At 38.6% G+C, this 17,338-nt stretch overlaps 1 protein-coding gene across 42 annotated transcripts in view; it reads right to left on the bottom strand.

Annotated features, from left to right (window-relative positions):
* Nucleotides 1-17,338, bottom strand: part of MAP4K4 (mitogen-activated protein kinase kinase kinase kinase 4) — a 201,764-nt gene that overhangs the window by 17,155 nt on the left and 167,271 nt on the right. For 6 of the 42 annotated variants that reach the window (XM_053664572.1, XM_053664578.1, XM_053664577.1 and 3 more), the window contains 10 exons: nucleotides 17,017-17,178; nucleotides 14,085-14,318; nucleotides 13,027-13,133; nucleotides 11,558-11,700; nucleotides 10,789-10,886; nucleotides 8,466-8,641; nucleotides 7,854-7,974; nucleotides 6,608-6,799; nucleotides 4,465-4,582; nucleotides 3,979-4,149 (listed from right to left, as the gene is read on the bottom strand). In XM_053664572.1, the coding sequence (XP_053520547.1) occupies nucleotides 3,979-4,149; nucleotides 4,465-4,582; nucleotides 6,608-6,799; nucleotides 7,854-7,974; nucleotides 8,466-8,641; nucleotides 10,789-10,886; nucleotides 11,558-11,700; nucleotides 13,027-13,133; nucleotides 14,085-14,318; nucleotides 17,017-17,178 (1,522 nt within the window). The remainder of the gene's footprint in view (nucleotides 1-3,978; nucleotides 4,150-4,464; nucleotides 4,583-6,607; nucleotides 6,800-7,853; nucleotides 7,975-8,465; nucleotides 8,642-10,788; nucleotides 10,887-11,557; nucleotides 11,701-13,026; nucleotides 13,134-14,084; nucleotides 14,319-17,016; nucleotides 17,179-17,338) is intronic. The other 36 variants (XM_053664589.1, XM_053664582.1, XM_053664590.1 and 33 more) reach the window with 13 other exon arrangements.

Raw genomic sequence — 17,338 nt, 5'->3', positions numbered from 1 at the left:
ACCTGAAATTTACATATGTCCATACTATCACTGCTATTCGAACTCAGATAAGAACTTCAGCAACTAACACAGTAATAAGCATACATGGAGGACAGCTACAGATATGCAGAAGGCACTGCAGGCTCAAAACTAACACAACACCATCCCTGGAACTCTCAAAAAATGTAAAACATGTACAGAAATCCTCATGATTTCTAGAGACAAACATCTACAATTTCTGGTAATAGTGTGACCCAATAAAAGCCCCATTAAAAATCTACTAGACACACAATGCAGATTTCACCTAGCCCTGGTAGAAACAGAGCACATTCTAAAATAGCATCTTGCCCAACATAACACCTCTGCCAAATCATAGGTGCCTTCTGTGTAGTACTATTTTAATGAGACAGTTTGTTAGAGCATGATGTACTACCAAATAGCTTCAGGAAATTTGAGGGAAGCCTCTGGAATTTTAGGGAAAGGGACAAACCTAACTATTTACTACCTATCTTGAGTGATCCTTAAAATTAAACAAAACCCCCGAGATGCAATCATTTGCCCAACATAAGGAGAAAGGCTTATATGTGCATATGGCTTCTCCTATCGGTTATAATTAAGATTTTAGAATGTACTGTCTAAACCAGTCCTGCCCAATAGAACTTTCTGCTGTGACATCCAATATGTTAGCCAATGACTACAACATGTGACTATTAAGCACTTGAAATGTAACTGGTAGAAGTGGGGAAAAGAACATTCTATTTTAATTTACTTAAATTTAAATAGCTACACAAGGCTAGTGGCTACCATAACAGCCATTATAGCTATGGATGCTACTGGTATTTTATTAATCAGGTAATATCATGGCTCTGAATTAGAGCTCACAGCATTATACGTTTTCAGGCTTACAACAGCCATTATGTTTTTACAAAAAAAAATTCTTTAATAGAAATAGCATACATGTGAAATCATGACTTAATGCTAAGAAAAATAAACTGTTGTCCAACATAAAAAAAACATTTGTTATCAGGATAAGAAGAATAAATGCAATGCTCCACTCATTTTCATATAATTTTACTTTTGAGGTTGACCATGTTACCATATCAATTTGGACCTTAATGTTTTCCCTTCACATTCCTAGATGAGGTAATTATAAATAGCTTTAAAAATTATTTGCAGTAGATAAAACAAAACATTGACAGAGATTCCACCAGAGAGTCTATTCCAAAGGTTTTATTTCAAGTAGTATTTCAGAATTTTCCTGATCAATCTTCAGTATCAAGTAGCTAAAAAGATCTATATCAAGAATCACGGTACTACCTATCCAAAACATGAGGCTTGTGAAATCTTTCTATTATTTGTGGTTTCTAAAAATAAACAGCATCCAAATATCAATCACAATTTAACAATAAGGAAAAACAAACGAATAAAAAAGATAAAAATATCTTTTCATATATACAAAAATTGCAGATATGTTGGCTCATCCTATTTTCTAATTCTCCATTATGTATTTCTAAGAGCTGTGTAATTCTGTAAAGTACTGAGTGCTAGCAGTCAAAGGGATATAGGCAGTCACTGGAAAATGACAACCTTGGAAATTATGGGCCTTTGAAAACAGTTAGGTTGCATGCTGCAATGTTTTATAAACACAGTTTTTAAACCTTTCGACTATTAGATATAATTAAACTTTTGCAAATTGTTCAAACATAAGCTGTGCTAGGAACTACAATTGTACAGTTCAGAGGAATCTGGTGCAGGTTGATGAAAAAAATGACTAAGAGTTTTATAACATGTGATTTAAAATTTCCTTTAAATTTGATGAATTATGCTATTATGGGAAAAGCACTATAATTAACTGCAGACAATTCATTAAAAATGTAAGAATAGAAACAATCATGTTCAAAATAATCCTGGCTGTGAATAGAAAAATTGCCTTATTAAAAATATAATAAATATGCAGCAAATTTACAAAACAAAAAGTCAATTAGATAAGGTGACTTAAAAAGAATACTTGTTACAAGCATTTTCCAGGAAGGTACAGAAAAAACTGATGGATGTAACAATAGGCAGCAGAATGTAAAAGCACAGATTTTACCATTTCAAAATAACACAGCAGAGTCCTCTGAATTTTCTCCTCTTATTGGCTATAGCTCTCACAGCACAGGCTTTAACTTTCCCAGGTCTAAGTCTTTAGGAGACTTATTTTCAATTTAATAGGTAACTCATAACAGCTATCACAAGCAGTTTCAGGAAAGCCACCACTGCTGTGCCCCAGCCAAGGAGCAACTTAAACACAATGACATAGAAATACATTTCAACTTTACTTCCCAATCTCTTCTTTTAATACAGTGATAAAATGAAAAGTTTCACTTCATTTTAAAAAACATATGCTCAAGATACTCAGAGGTATTGAACAATTAGGAAAAAGAATTTTAATTTTAAAAAGTCAGTTAATAGCACATAAAATAGGGCCCAGCAATTTACAGGACATTCAAGGAATATAAAATAAGTATAAGACTGCTGCCAGTACAAATATTCTGGACAAAAATTACATCAATTTCTGAAGAATTAACATATTTAATAGTATTTCTACACTGAATATAACCACTTTTGATGATATAAGCACCCCCATGACAGGCCTCTGTATGAACAGAAGTGGCACCCAGCCCCCCCCCCAAAGGATCACTGCTGATACTCCCCAAGCAGCAGGCGCAGCAGCATGCCATGATACGCTGTGCCACTGCTTTCTCGCAATCCTAACTATCCCCCAAAATGGTACCGCTTCCTTTACCTAGAAGGTTAGTAAAAAAAAAGTCCTTAAGATTATTAGGGGATCTAAAATACTTAGTAATACCAAGGACAAAAATCCACAACTCAAGGAATAAAAGAGATAATAGGTGTGTCTGCAAGAGGTGGAGACAACTTTCCCAGACCCTTAGGAGTGAGGCCAAGCAGAGCTCACAGGTGGGCAAGAGGGGCCCATGGGTAGATACAGTGCAGAAGTTGGATTAGGAGGAAAGTTTATCAAGTGCATGGCCCTTCTTCAACAACAGGACCAGGAACACCTTGAGGGTGAGGAGGTGGATGCTAGGGCCCTGGGCCTTGATCGATTTGGGTACAGTGAGCAGCTGCATGAGGGAAGAGAGCTGGCTCAGTTCCTGTGGGGAATGCAGAGGCCACTGATGTTCCAGAAAATACATATTGGGGAAAATGTGCTGGGGACTCCAAACAATGAACAAACTGTGTGTCTTCTATCCATTTGTGTTTGCAATGCCAAGGGAGCAAGAAACTTTTCTGAGGAGGAGCTGGGTCCTTGACAAAAATAGCAGATCTGGAGTTTGGGGAGGAGAAAAACTAAAACAAAGTGAAAGACTGGAAGACAAAGTCAGTCCAAGAGCAGGATATCTGTGGAAGTAAAAGAGGGGACAGACCAGTGGGTGACAGAAAAGTAAGTTTTAGAAAGTGAGATGTCAGAGTTCTGTGCATGGCCAGCTCTCCTCTCCTGGTGTCTTAGGTTATGAAGATGCTTCACAAACACAAGTATTCAATAGGCAAAGTCGGTTCCACAGCCCCCTTTTGCAAACTGGGCCAGTGGCAGCCTGATTTTAAAAGCTTCATTTAAATGTCAGGCCCAAGGCATAAACAGCAAGGAAAAATATTAAATGAAAACATTTAAAGAAAAACAATTCAACAAATTTCTTCATTCATCTTATAAATATGGAACAAATCAAATGTCTTTTCTCATCTTTTTACTCTCCATCTTTATAAGAAATGGAGATAAGTCAATCTTTTCAACACCTGATTGCTGGAACACATGCCAGCATTCACACATACCTGCCTGACTGAACAGGAGGACCAGTGGTGGGAGCTCAGAGGCTTGCCATTGTGCCTGTCAACAGCTCTTCAAAAATCTCTAAACCATCCCAAACAGTACTTCTCTGAAAGACCAGCCTACCATTCAGAACACAAATAAAAGGACCAGAGTAGTGGTAAGATACCTACCCCATAAGGCAGCACACAGAATCTCAGAATTAAATCTCTTCTTGTATTTACGGATCTCTGGAGTGTCACTCTGCGGCCTAGTGTTGGTGGGATTCACATTGACCACTGAGCCCTTCCGGGTGGGATCTTGCCTTATGGCTTCTGGTCTCATTCCATCACAGGAAAATCCCACTGAAACACAAGTACACTTGAAATTATTTTCTGTCCACACCAACAATGTGCCTGCCTCCCCTCTCACTACACTGAGGAAATATTCATGTGTCATAACTGGGTCTTTGTCCACAAAAAAAACTCATAGGCAATGAATATGGAAAGATGAAACTATGCAGCTCATTGCAAATAAGGCAATGCAAGCGGGTGGGTGCTTGTGTATCTGAGGGTCTACACCTGGAACAGCCACCATGCCATGCCTAAGCCACAGGAGGGAGCAACATAAAGTAACCAAGTCCTGCTGGTCAGCTGCTTTCTTGTTGCTGCTTTACTTACCCACAGAAGTCACTGTTGTCCCACTAGATGGAGAAATCTGTAGTAATCTGGGGTCTATAAAAGGTGTAAAGGAGGAGGAAGATTTGTGTTTCTGCAGTGTGCTACTAGCGGACTGAGTCTGCAATGTAAATTTCAATTTTATTAATACAATGACATTAAAAAGATAAACATTAAAACAGTTCAACCCATTCCTGTACTATACTGTTTCCCAATACAAAGCCCTTCCCCTCCTGCATAACCCTCCAAAACACTTTTGAGGGTGCTTCTACACATGACCAACACTCTCAACAATACACTGCTTACATCTCTTTTCAGGAATATTGCTCATCCAAGGGAGGAATGCTGCATGCTACCAACAAAACCTACATTCTTGCTCCTAGTTTTTTTTAAACAAATAATTATAATGACAATTTCTAAAGGAGGTCTGAAATGTCTTGACCTCAATTCATTAATTTCTGAATTTATTCTCCTATCCAAAAAAGTCCAATTAATCAATGCTGGAAACTTGGCAGTCCTTAATTTTTATATTACTTATTATAAAGTGAGCCTCTTGCCAGAAAGCTACAGAAGCTTGGCTACCATCATTTTAGATGCATCATCATAAACTCGTATCAAACAGGGCTCAGTAGTGAATGGTGCAAGTGAGAAAAATAAAGCCATATCCCTTTGCTGATTTAGGAGCACCAGAGTTTTGGTTAAAAATGTAACTTAAGACAAAAAAAACACAAAGAAAGTGAAACAAATTGTTAAGTGAAAATGTAATGACAATTAAAAACAAAACAAAACAAACAGAAAAATTAACTTGCCAGTTTAGTGAGTTAAGGGTTATAGTAAATACTGTACATTAGAGCAAAATGGAGCACAGTTGAAATATAAATATAAGGAGGAGTGTGAGTGCAGGTGGGATACATCATCTAGAGAAAACAGAATTTGTCTGCTCAGATGCTTTCATCCTATACCATTTCTCCTACGTGGGCAGCTCACCATGGCCCAGAGCCCATTCCCTCCTAGGCTCCTAGGGTCTCTGCCCCTGGCTGACAGAGCTGCCAGCTTACAGGCTTCCTCCCCTTATCCCATGATCCGTAGCCGATCCAGTCCATGGCCAATCTGATGCTGGGCCTGCATTGGAAGCAGTAGACTTGTCCCTGCTCCTTCAGGGGGAGAGGATTATTCTGATTCTTTCTAACAAGGGGGACCAAAATAGAAGCAGGCAGACCAGCAGTTAAATGTTCACATTGACAAAACTGGCTAAAGCTACATGCCACTTTTAACCTCCTTCAAATATTAGACAAATGCATTTAAATCAAAGCTCCCATGAAATCAAACCACTTGTTTAATTCAGTAACAGCGTGCTCAAGGTGCACTCTGTCACTGCACTGGTAGGAAGGGGGTTGGAGGTGCATGATCCCATTACAAAGAGCAAAGAATCACCCAACTAATACTCAGACTAGCACCACAGTCGAGCCTTTGTACAAGCACAAAGGGTTTCCCATTTATATTACATTAAATACACATTCAGACCTTCTTGTTTAACATCCTGAATGTCTAGGTTTCTTTGACAAACATTTGGCCTCTTCTTCAACTCTGAATGATCGTGTATTTCAAGGAAAAAATCCTTTAACAGGGTTGGTGAAAACAAATGAAGAGTAATCAACCCATAATATCCCCCAAAACAAAAAGCAATGCAGCCCTGTTTGAAGGAAATTTCTGCTCAGGATGACAAGTTTGTCCAAGTCTGCGTAACCAACTTTTGCTATGTTTTATTTATTGGATAAAAAATATAAAAGGCAGATTTCACAAATGACTCTAAGAGTGTCACGTAAATACAGAATGGATCTAAGAACACAGCAATCACTTTATTTAGACTTTTAAACAATAAACTGAGTTCAGAAAGCCATGCAAGTACACTGATCTAGAGAAGGAAACAGTGACCTGGCATTTGGAGGGAGACTGATCTAGGTTAAGGGATTTGTATGCAGATCTGAAACATGTTACTTGGGGGTTGAGGAGAAGGGTAGGTGATAGAAGAAAGTAGGTGGGGAAGGAAGGGGTAGGGGCATTGGAAAGGTCTCCTTTGCAAACTACCTACTAGGCAGTGCTGGTCTAACCCTAGGAAAGCAGCCAGCTGTGGTGCAAGACATACCTCATTAGTAGTTAGCTTGTCCTGGGGTGTCTGTGGGGACATGGTGGGTGTCGGCTGGCTGGAAGATGGGGAGGAGGAGGTGGAGGAAGTGGAGGAGGAATGGCTTTGCTGTAAGAGATCTGGCAAGAGGTGAATGCGACCGGCAAAGCCATTGCTCTCATGATGGCTGGCACGCTTTTGGTCAACTGTACTCTGTAGAAAAAACAGGCACACTTGTCTCGCTCAAGCACTGCTGAAATTGCCTATGACCCTACAGATAACTGACTTTGTTCAGGTGCTGTGTGACTTTGCAAACTGTTACATTATAGAGGAAAGACTGGAGGAAATTAGCCTGAACTGCTCACACTTCTTTGCTGAAAGCCTAAGTTGAGCCAACAGAACTCAAAAGTATCTCATCTCGTGGCAACAGGATTTGAGCAGTAAGTGTTCAGTCTGGTTTATCTGCCATACTAGTTGCTGTTCCCAAAAATCACAAGTAGTGTTTTTTCTTTATAAATATTGCTGTCTGAAGCTCTAGAAAGTGCCCTGTTGCTTCTTAGAATCCTGGTCTTCTCCACGTTCTTCCCACTTTCCATCCAAATGCATTGCCATAGCATGAGAAAAATTCAAGGAAAAGTTCAAAATGCCAGGTAGGTGCCCTGTTCTATTTAAAGGAGAAGCGGATCACTTTCCTTCAGCTAAGTTGAGAAATGAAGAGATAGTTGAAAAACTTAATAATCCAAACTGAGGGCATCAGGCAGTACACATTTAACAATCAACAGTAAGGAAACTAGCATTTTGGAACACAGAGTGACCTCACTCTGATGACTGAGGCTCGTCCACTCTGACAGAGCCAGCCTGGCTCTGCTCCACCGCAGCACTGCAGACGCACAGAGCTGAGAGCTCTTTGCAGAACCACCGAGGCACTCTGCTATAGACTGGGCTCTGCCCTTGGCTCCACGAGCCTCCTGAAGAACGCCCTGTGCCTTTTCTACTACCAGACACAGACAGTGAGACTCAGCATGGTGCTTGAATGAGGGCTGCCACAGAACATGCAGAGGAGCAGCAATGTGAAGTGGAGGACTGCTAGCACCTTCTTGGCATGCAGCACATACCTGCCTCCCTAGCCCAGACACTTTACCCTCTGGGTCTTGTTAACACGAAAACAGATGATGATGTAGAAACAGCATGAGTGAGTGAATGAGCAAGTGGGTTAATGGCTACAGAAGCAGCTCATCCTCTAACAATGATACAGAGACATGGGTACCTGGCGGACAATTAGTGTGCCCTCCTTGGATGGAGTCATGGCTGGTTCACTTTCCACATCGTCATGGACAATCATGGTTTTCACAGATTCTGTTTCACCATTGCTCAAATTCACAGATGACCTATAAGAAAAAATTCAGAGATGAAGGATGATAAATACCACTACTTGAGGATATTGTTTCTACACTTTTCACCTTCAAAAAGTCATCAAAAGAGATCAGGCCACAGATCGAACATTTTTATAAGTAAAACCAATGCTTAAGGCTTTTCCTTCAATAAGTAAGTTCCTGCCAGTACAGTTTATTTTTTGAGAAAAAAATTTTTTGAATGAATGCTCATGGTTAATTAGTTAAACCAAACTTAAACTTCCCTTTTAACATATCCTCAAATTAAAAAGAAAAAGTAAAATATACATTGGGAAACTGGGGAGAAGCACCGAAACACACACACACACACACGCACACACACACAGAAGGGAGAAAACATAAAGGCTACATGTTACTTGTTCACAGAATCTTATGACAGATTTGGAAAAACTGGTTCCCAGTGGAAAGAAGACTCAATGGGTGTGTTCTCATCCATTCTAAAATTTTAGAGACCACCAAGGACTGACGCTGCTCTGGTGTCCTCTGGTCCAGACATGGGTTCCCTGGTCCCTTCCTGCTCTGCATCATCATCCTCCTCATCCGTTGTCCCTGACTCCTCGCTGGATGAAGAGTAGTCTGTCACTTTGTGGGGTGGTCGCACATCTTCAACTGCTCGAAGCTCTTTAGCCAGTGCAGTCAAATCCTAATGCAGAGGACAGAAAAGAGAATAAGGCCGATGGAAGTGGTAGGGTGGGAGTGGTGGTGGGTGGGGAGAACGTAAAAGAGAAAAGGGCAAAGAATGCCCTTTTCTTCATTCTTCATTTTAAATGAGAAATTCTTCATTTTAACCAGTAATAAAATAGCCACAGCATCAATTTTGTAACACAGTTTTGTAGAGTATTTACCAGTACCATGTGATATGAGCACTTAAGCCTTTTGATAGAAAAGACTAAAAATAGACAAAAACATAAAAAACAAAGTCGAAGATGCTATACAAAGTGCAAATCTCACACCAAAAAAACCCCATAACAACCTGCTTATAAGCCGATAGCTTTTTCAATTATGAAATAAAATTCTAGATCAACAAATGTGTGCAGACAGATCCTTGCAGTTTGTTACAGATAACTGCTTACATAACAGTCTCTTTTTAGGGAGATTTATCCAAAAAGCTAGATTCTAGTTAAATGGCACTCATTTAAAATATATAGTTGGTGTTTTTATTTTTAGTTTAAAAAATTTCAAACCAACAGAAAAGCGTAAGAGTAAAGTGAGCAGCAGTATACCACTCATATCTTGGTTCGCCAATTGTTAACAATTTGCCACATTCTTATCAACATTTATGACACATGAAGTAAAGAAGAGGTAGGTCGGCGGGAGGCGGGCCAGGCACCCCTGTCCCTGCCTTAACTCACAATCTTCAAATTACTACCCTATAACAGTGCCAATGAATATCATAAACACCAGAGAAAAAGGAAATCCATAGTAAAAGTTATTATTTAAAAAATGCTTCATTTCTCTATACTATTCTATACTGAGATATTTTAAGACTCAATTATCCAAATATAATTTCCAAATGTGATTATTATTCATATTCTACATTTTTACATAGAAGTCTAAAGTATATCTTTCTACTTGGGAATCTTATTTAAAAATAATGACTTTGCCCTGGCTGCTGTGGCTCAGTTGGTTGGAGCATCATCCTATAAAATGAAAGGACATGGGTTTGATTCCTCATCAGGGCACGTGCCTAGGTTGCAATGTTTAGTTCCTAATCAGGGCACGTATGGGAGGCAACCAACTGATGTTCCTCTCACATTGATAATTCTCTCTCTCTCTTTGTCTCTCTTCCTTGCTCTCTGAAATCAATAAATATATGTCCTCAGGTGAAGATTAAAAAACATAATAACAATAACGATGTAGCCATCTCCCCTCCTGCATGTTTTTAGCAGTTCCAATGAAGTTTTCTTCTTCTTCCCAATGAATAACATGTTTTTTTCCTTTGAGCTTGTCCCTCTGAAGTAGCAGTGATCAAATATTGGACCTTGAGCCTTGAGAATCATTTGATGACTTACAGTTGTGGCTTTTTAAGTTTTTTTAAAAGCTATACTTAATAATAAAAAATGCATGTATCAAAATTTTTGTGTTAAAAAATGAAGAAGTTTAGGGCTTTTTCATTCTAGAGAACAACAAAAAGGTAAGTCAAGGAAAGAAAAGCAATGTAGATGGAATACAAGCTAAGTTTAAAAGGCAGTTAGAGTGGTTCTCTGATGCTGAATTTCCAGAGAGGGGCTTACCACTTCACCCTGTGGTGCAGCCACAGTCCATCGAGTCAATGATGAGGAACACACACAGCCCATGGAAGCACAGGAGAGAGAAGGGAATACAAGGAGTATAGAAGTCAATTCAAGCAGGAAATCATAATTCTAACAGGCTTAAAACTCCACCATGTGCACAGAGACAGGTCAGTTAATGCGACAAGGATTAAAAGAGATGTATAAGAAAGTCAAAACTGCCATTCTAGGAACCAAAAGGCAGAACTTAAATAACAGGTGATTTTAAAAAGGCGATGGCAAAGATTTTTTCTAAAAGCTAGTATTATAAATCCCCAACTCTCCAAGAATGCATACACATTGATGCAAAGAGATAAAAAGGCTTTTCTTTCTTTTGTATTTTTTAAATAACTAAGTTGGAAAGGGGGCAGAAATGCGTGTGTGATTTATGGCATTCATTATAATCCTTCAAATCTGTAAGAGCCCCACAGAAAGGATTGTGCCTCTCAACTACATATTTTTAATAGAAAGATCTCACTGAAGCTTGAAATAAGTAAAACTGATTTTGTGCAATTCTTACAGTAGGCTTGAGAGGTCTAAATACTTCTTTTCTGTCTTCAGGTTTTTTCACTGCATTTTCAAGGCGCTGAGATGGAGAGCCTTCAGATTTGGATGATGCTGTGAAGTTCAAAAGAGACAAGCAAGGTGGATATATACAAACATCCAGATGTGTGCTACAAGGCAGACCCAGCCCATCTACCCTTTTCTTCTCACTACATTGTTCCCCTGCCTACTTCTGCTAACCCCCACTCATGGCAGGGTCTCCTGGACTCCAGGGCTTCTGACTCCTTACTTAAATTCCATTAACACACTGGAGTTCATAAGAGCTGGTTATGTCATTAATACTGTAGAGGGAAGTTTTGCTGATCTATTATTATGAGCAGGTTTAAACAACCAGTGTTGATGATAATATCGATGGAGACTACATTGAAAGACGTAATTTCAAATCTCAGCTCAGAAAGTTAGCTAATCATCTTGGATGAGTTTACTTAATCTCATGAAGTTGCAGTTATTGTAATCTGTAAAATGTAATCTGTAATGGAGATATATATATCTCATGGGGTTATTATAAGAATTAAATTAGATAACACATGTAAAGTGCTCATAGTGCTAATCATGTGTAACTGTGATGACTACTATTGTCACCAGCAACTTACACTCTAACATTGTCTTGTGATATTGAGTTATGTAAAAACCAAAGGTCCGTTACATAATTCAAAAGGATTTACAGTATACTAATCATATCTCAATATCATTCACAGGGAAAGAGAAACAGAAAGTCACCCTACATCTCACTCGGAAGCGTTCTCCAGAGCCACTCTGAGACCCAGGCTGGGAGCCTGAGTTGCTGGACCCAGAGGAGCTACCACTGCCAGGCCTAGGCACCAGCTTTTCCACTCTCTCCCACAGCAACCTGGACTCGACACCACTGCTGGAAAAAAAGAGGAGAAAGTCGGCAGTGCATCATCCCTAGATGTAGCACCAAATTAAAAACACATACAGTATTCAACTCACCAAAAGTTATCACATTATTTGCGGGTTTTATCTCAGATATCCTAACAAACCAAAAATGCTAAATGATATTTTACCATTAGTAGTCCCAACATCTTCATGAGACATGAGAGGGAATACTATTGTTTGGTCTATAAGTGTTACTATATCTGACATAGGTATAAATTTAGTTTCTTATATTATTAGAAAATCTGCTTAACAATTTACAGTATAATAAAATTATACTGTTTTTAGGCTTGGTTTTCTTTCTTGCCCAACTGACACTTATGCAGTCTCTTTACATGAGCTGTGTTAGAAATGTGACAGACAGCAGGGGCTATGATGTGTCCCTGTCATGGCCAGCCCCACAGGACAAGTGCACCAGGACAGAACTGATGCACAGACTCAGTCAAAGGAAAATCCCACAGTCTCCCCAGATCATTTTAAAGACTAGGAAGTCTCTCTGCAGCTTCTGGACTATCACCCATCTCACTGCTTCAAGTTATACTGAGGTTCTACACACAGAAGATAAACTGCAGAGATTCAATAACAATCAGGTACAAAACATTCAGCAAAGTGACCTTTTTTCTCCTTCTTCTAGCATGGTACTGATTAGTGGAATTTACTGAGATGATGAAAATGCTCTACAGCTCAGGTGTATAATAAAGGTAGCCACAAGCTACATGTGGCTACTGACCACTTGATATATGGCTAATGTTAACAAGAAAATAAAGTTTTGATCCTGTTTAATTTAACTAAATTAAATGCAAATGTAGCTGTATAATACAGTAGCCACTAGTCTCACATGGCTAACAGCCACTGTACTGAACAGCTCTAGCACTTAACACTAGTACTTGGTTAATTCACTAGTTTACTGAAAACTGTTAAGTCAACCACTGACTTTTAGTAGCCTGTGTTTCATTTCTGTACTCCCAAGGCCTTAGGATTTCTTTCAGATAATGAGCTCCCACAAGTTACTATTCTCTTAGAAACCCTGCCCCCTTTGCTGCTGTTCCTTCTGCTCTAACAGAGACAGATTTCATTTTAAAGCTCCCTACACAACTAGACTCAGACTCTCTTTTCACAAGAAATCAATCTGATGTTATTCAAGTTAATATATTTTATGGGAGTTTTTCTTTTATTAACTGATAATCTCCTCTTTGCCCCAGAACTTCCCTGTTTATGGGCATTTTTATGGGGAAAAATGACAAAAGACTGTAGGCTACTGTGCAGTAAACCTGTTCTTAAACTTCTCCATTTTTTTTACCTGGTGGAGTTTCTTTGAGCTGCTTGGCTACTCTGCTGCCCACTGCCCTGCAGAGGGGAATCCCGCCGGGACAGAACAGGGGAACGAGATGTTGTTCTCACAGGGACCTTTGGGTAAAAAATACAGCAAGTAAGTTCTTGAAAATATGAGTAGATAAAAGACTTCTGTACCAAAATGTATTTTTATAGCAGTCCTAATTATGTTAGCCTTACTATATCACTGTCCTACCCTACCCCCCATTCCTGATCATTCTCTGCCCTCCACTTATACAACAGGAAGAAAACTTAGTCAAAGGCATCAAAGAAGCCAGGACAAATAGCCCTTCTACGCTTCTGTAACATTTAAATGATGTGTGGACTGAAGTCTGGCAGCAGGGGACACACAAAGCATTTTGCTGAGATAATATGAGAATCAGGAAAATAAGCTCAAAGAAATCAAACAATGTGTACAAATGGATCAGTAGGAATTGAAGACTGGTAGGAAGCAAGAAAATATTCAGAGGAAGCAAATACCAAGTAGAGGAAAAATAAACTAAAATGCGCTCTTGTGTTCAATTTCACCATTAAGTAATTAGTAAAAAAAAATTAAAAATTTAAAAAATTTAAAAAGCAAAACCAAAACCAAAAATTTCTCAATTTAAAAAGAAAATAATATTTTAAAAAATTTTTGTTAATATTTTTTCCTATGACATCTTTTCTGAACACTAAGATAATGGTTTATGCTGTAGAACAACTTTGTAGCTTCTATATAAAACATATAATACAACTGCTAAAATATATTGATTCTACTTATTCATAAAGCATATTCTTTATAGACTTACTCTTAAATTATTTTGTTACCTAGTGTTTAACCATAGACTTAACAACAATAGAAAGCTAACTGTCACTGGGTTAATATAACTCTTAAGTGTAAAACATTCTCCCCACTGTAAGAAGTTCCTTTGCAATTTCATTGCCCTGAATTTAGGTGAAGTCATTATACCCTTTATGAAAATAAATAATGTTTAAAAAGTAACAGAAAGGAAAAAGAAGTACATTATCTGTCTTTCTGCTTCTTACCCTTGGAGGCACCTCGTCACTGTCTGATCTAGACCAAGCCTTTTGAGTGGGGTCAGGTACCTCCGACTTAGAGTCAGAATTCTGACTTAGCACCTCACTGCGAGAAGGTGGACATGGGTCCTGAGAGCGAAGATGGTGGTGTGCAAATTTGGGAGGAGAAGGGTCACTGAAGGAATGGGATCTCGAGACAGGGGAAACACTGTTCTTGAGAGATGCCAGGTGGGACCACTGTACCTTACAAGAAAACAAAACACAAAACATTCAATGCGTTCTGCATGAAACGCTTTTTCTGGTCAATACCAAATCCAAAGCAAGGAACTGGGAAATGCAAACTGGGTGCTATAGTATCAGGTAAGCCAGGCAGCAAAACAGTTACACTTTAAAGTGAAGAAGTGACCTGATGAACACAGTATGTAGAAAAAGAACAAATGTACACTTAAAAGGAAAACTTTTTTAATATCCAGACAAACATTACAGATAGCAGTAAACATGAAGATTTAAAAAAAGGCTTAGAGAACCCATGCTACATGCATATCCATATCAAAGCAGAGACTGGACAGGGAGAGAGGGAGATCACGAGGTGAACACTGCCATAAACGCAGATCTATCTAAGATTTCACACCATGTGACGGTAAAACAACACATTTCATGAACAAAGACAGAACCCTCATGTTTTGATAGACTATATAAATACAGGGTCTGGCAGAAGTAACACCTGTTTGATGTGGTTGGTAGAGTAATAATATGGTTATAGTAATTTATAGTTTTAATTTGAACATTTCACCTAAAATGTCATATGGTATGCTTGAATGTGATATTGTTATGTTATAGAATTACATGCTTCCGATTTTGTAATAAAAGATTTTATAACGAAAAGGGGTGTTGCTTGTGCCAGACTGTGTAGAATAACTTAAAAACAGCCAACTTTTCAAATACACCAACAATTTTTTCTTTCTTTTCTCAAGCCTTAAAACATTCAAACTCTAGATCTGCGTACACCCTCATACTAGTTATGAAAAACAACTTTAATTTCTTGAGAAACATTCATTAGTATGATTCCCTAAACTGTCCTCCTGATTTTTTAAACTGAATTCTTCTGGTTGTTTTCAAATTGAGAAAACAATCTCTGAAATAATCTGCACTTTCTTTAAATTATATTTTATTATTTTAAAATGTTTCATAGTACAATTTACATTATTCCAGCTTTGCATCTATTACATCAATGCTTAATGAAAACTGGAAATGCCAAATCATGATTGATTCAACCTTCCCAAAAGCAAGATTCAAATTCAGTTCCAGATTTATGATTTCTAGGTGATAGTCACATAACTCATTATTGGTATAATCCCAGATGCCTGAAATGCTTTAAATTTTTGGGGGTGGGGATGGGCAGCATAAAACTGAAAGTATTATCTGTAACTAAAATTTTTAAAAACATGAGTTTTAGAATAGAGTCCTACCTAAAAAAAGTCTCCCCAAAGAAAATGTTTTCATAGGTGCATGTTTCAGTCAAAAGCAACTTTACATAAGAGGAAAAGGGAGACCATTTCCAGGCACTATGTTAATTAACCATTAATATAAAAAGTAGTCTATGTAATTCAGGAAATGCTAGTGGCCAAATAGATAAAAAATTATTTATGGTAGGTTTTAACTTTCAGAATAAAAAATTTAATAGTGGACTCTTCCCAGGAATGTCATCAAGCCTATTCAACTAGTCCCTCCTCCCTTCCCTTTCTTCCCTTTGCCCTTTTCTACTCTTCTTTGTTTGTTCCCTTTTTCTTTCTATCCCTTGCTCTCTGGAGTTACCATTGTAGGACAGCTCTTCTGTAAATCAAGGAGATGCTGATCCCTTGTAAATACTTCCTACTACCCAATATAACCCTTCTCCCACTCAACACACTCCCACAGTATCTCATGGTAAAGTCCTGGTTCGTTATTGTTTGAACTCCTCCATACTGGGTTTATTTACTATAAAGCACATTCAAATCCTCATTTGAATTTGTTTTTCCAAATACCAAAGCTAATTCTATCACAAGGAAGTGAACTTTTGCCTCCCAACACATAAACATCATAACAAGTAATCTTACGCCTAAGAATTTGTTTCCAATATTCTGAGTTACATAGCTACATGGAGTAAAATGTCTAAAACTCAGTTCTTTTCAGTCAGAAAGTGGGAATCAGTGGAATCTAAGATCTCTGCCATGGGTACCCTTAGCTGCCTATTTTCCTCTCCAGACAAGAGAGGGTCCTCTTCACCTCAGCATTCCACCCGGAGGTGCTTCCTCGCCTTGACAAGGGCAGCAGGCTATGGTGGATGGATGAGAGCCTGTGGCCCTGAACCACTTCAAAAAAAGCCACATGTACCCCATTCTGTTGGATTGTAACATTTTTCAGACCTTTGAAACTTTTGAGAATCTGATAAAAGACTCTTTTCCCAGAAAAAAAAAATGTGCACATTTGGACAAACCAAAAACGTGTACGTGGAATTTCAGGGTCCTCATTGGCTCTCTGAAGCCCATGCATGGAACATGCCAGACACCAAAGGTCACAGGTTAAGAAAAGGTCTGGTTCTCCTTCCATGTACTTGTAACACAAGCTTTCTAAAAACTAAACTAAAAAAAATCTTTGTATTAGAATAAGAAGACACGTACTCCTGAACATCTGATTTACGGAAGGAAAAACATGAGACCGAGAGAAGATATCAATGAATCTAAATATTCTTAATAAATACAACAAAAATCTTTCAAAAAATTCCTTATTTTCCCTATCAACTGAGGGTGTGTCTTCTTTAAGTTGATCTAAACTTACTCCTGCTTATACCTTCTCTTTTTAAATGTGGTAACACACCAAAATGTGAATACTATGAGCAGGCCAGTAACTCAGTGAGTTATCACGTGCATCTCCTTGACCCACAGCCACTGGCTGTTGCTACCTGTGGCTCAGCTGGTCTCTGCAGGGCAGGATGCACAGACTCGGAGTTGCCATTGGAAAAAGACTCTGATCTGGAAGGCACTGGTGGCTCCAATACTCTGCCTGTCTGCTTAGACTGGGCTTCAGGGGAGCTGTGGTTAGTTTTCCTATATCTATCTTCCACCTGTGTCAGAGAATTAGAAGACATAACTCAGTGTCAGTGGGGAAGAGCAGATAGCAAAGAAAGCCTGGAAGTGGATGAACTGTAAAGAAAAATTTTCTGTTTACTTCAACTACAGGAAAGAAAGAAGTGGTTTAAAAGTGGAGGAGGCAAATAAAGCAGG

Source organism: Artibeus jamaicensis, unplaced genomic scaffold (assembly GCF_021234435.1).
Source record: "Artibeus jamaicensis isolate MK-2021 breed Jamaican fruit bat unplaced genomic scaffold, CSHL_Jam_final contig_384, whole genome shotgun sequence".
Lineage (NCBI taxonomy): Eukaryota > Metazoa > Chordata > Mammalia > Chiroptera > Phyllostomidae > Artibeus > Artibeus jamaicensis.
This window is presented reverse-complemented; position numbering and strand designations above follow the sequence as displayed.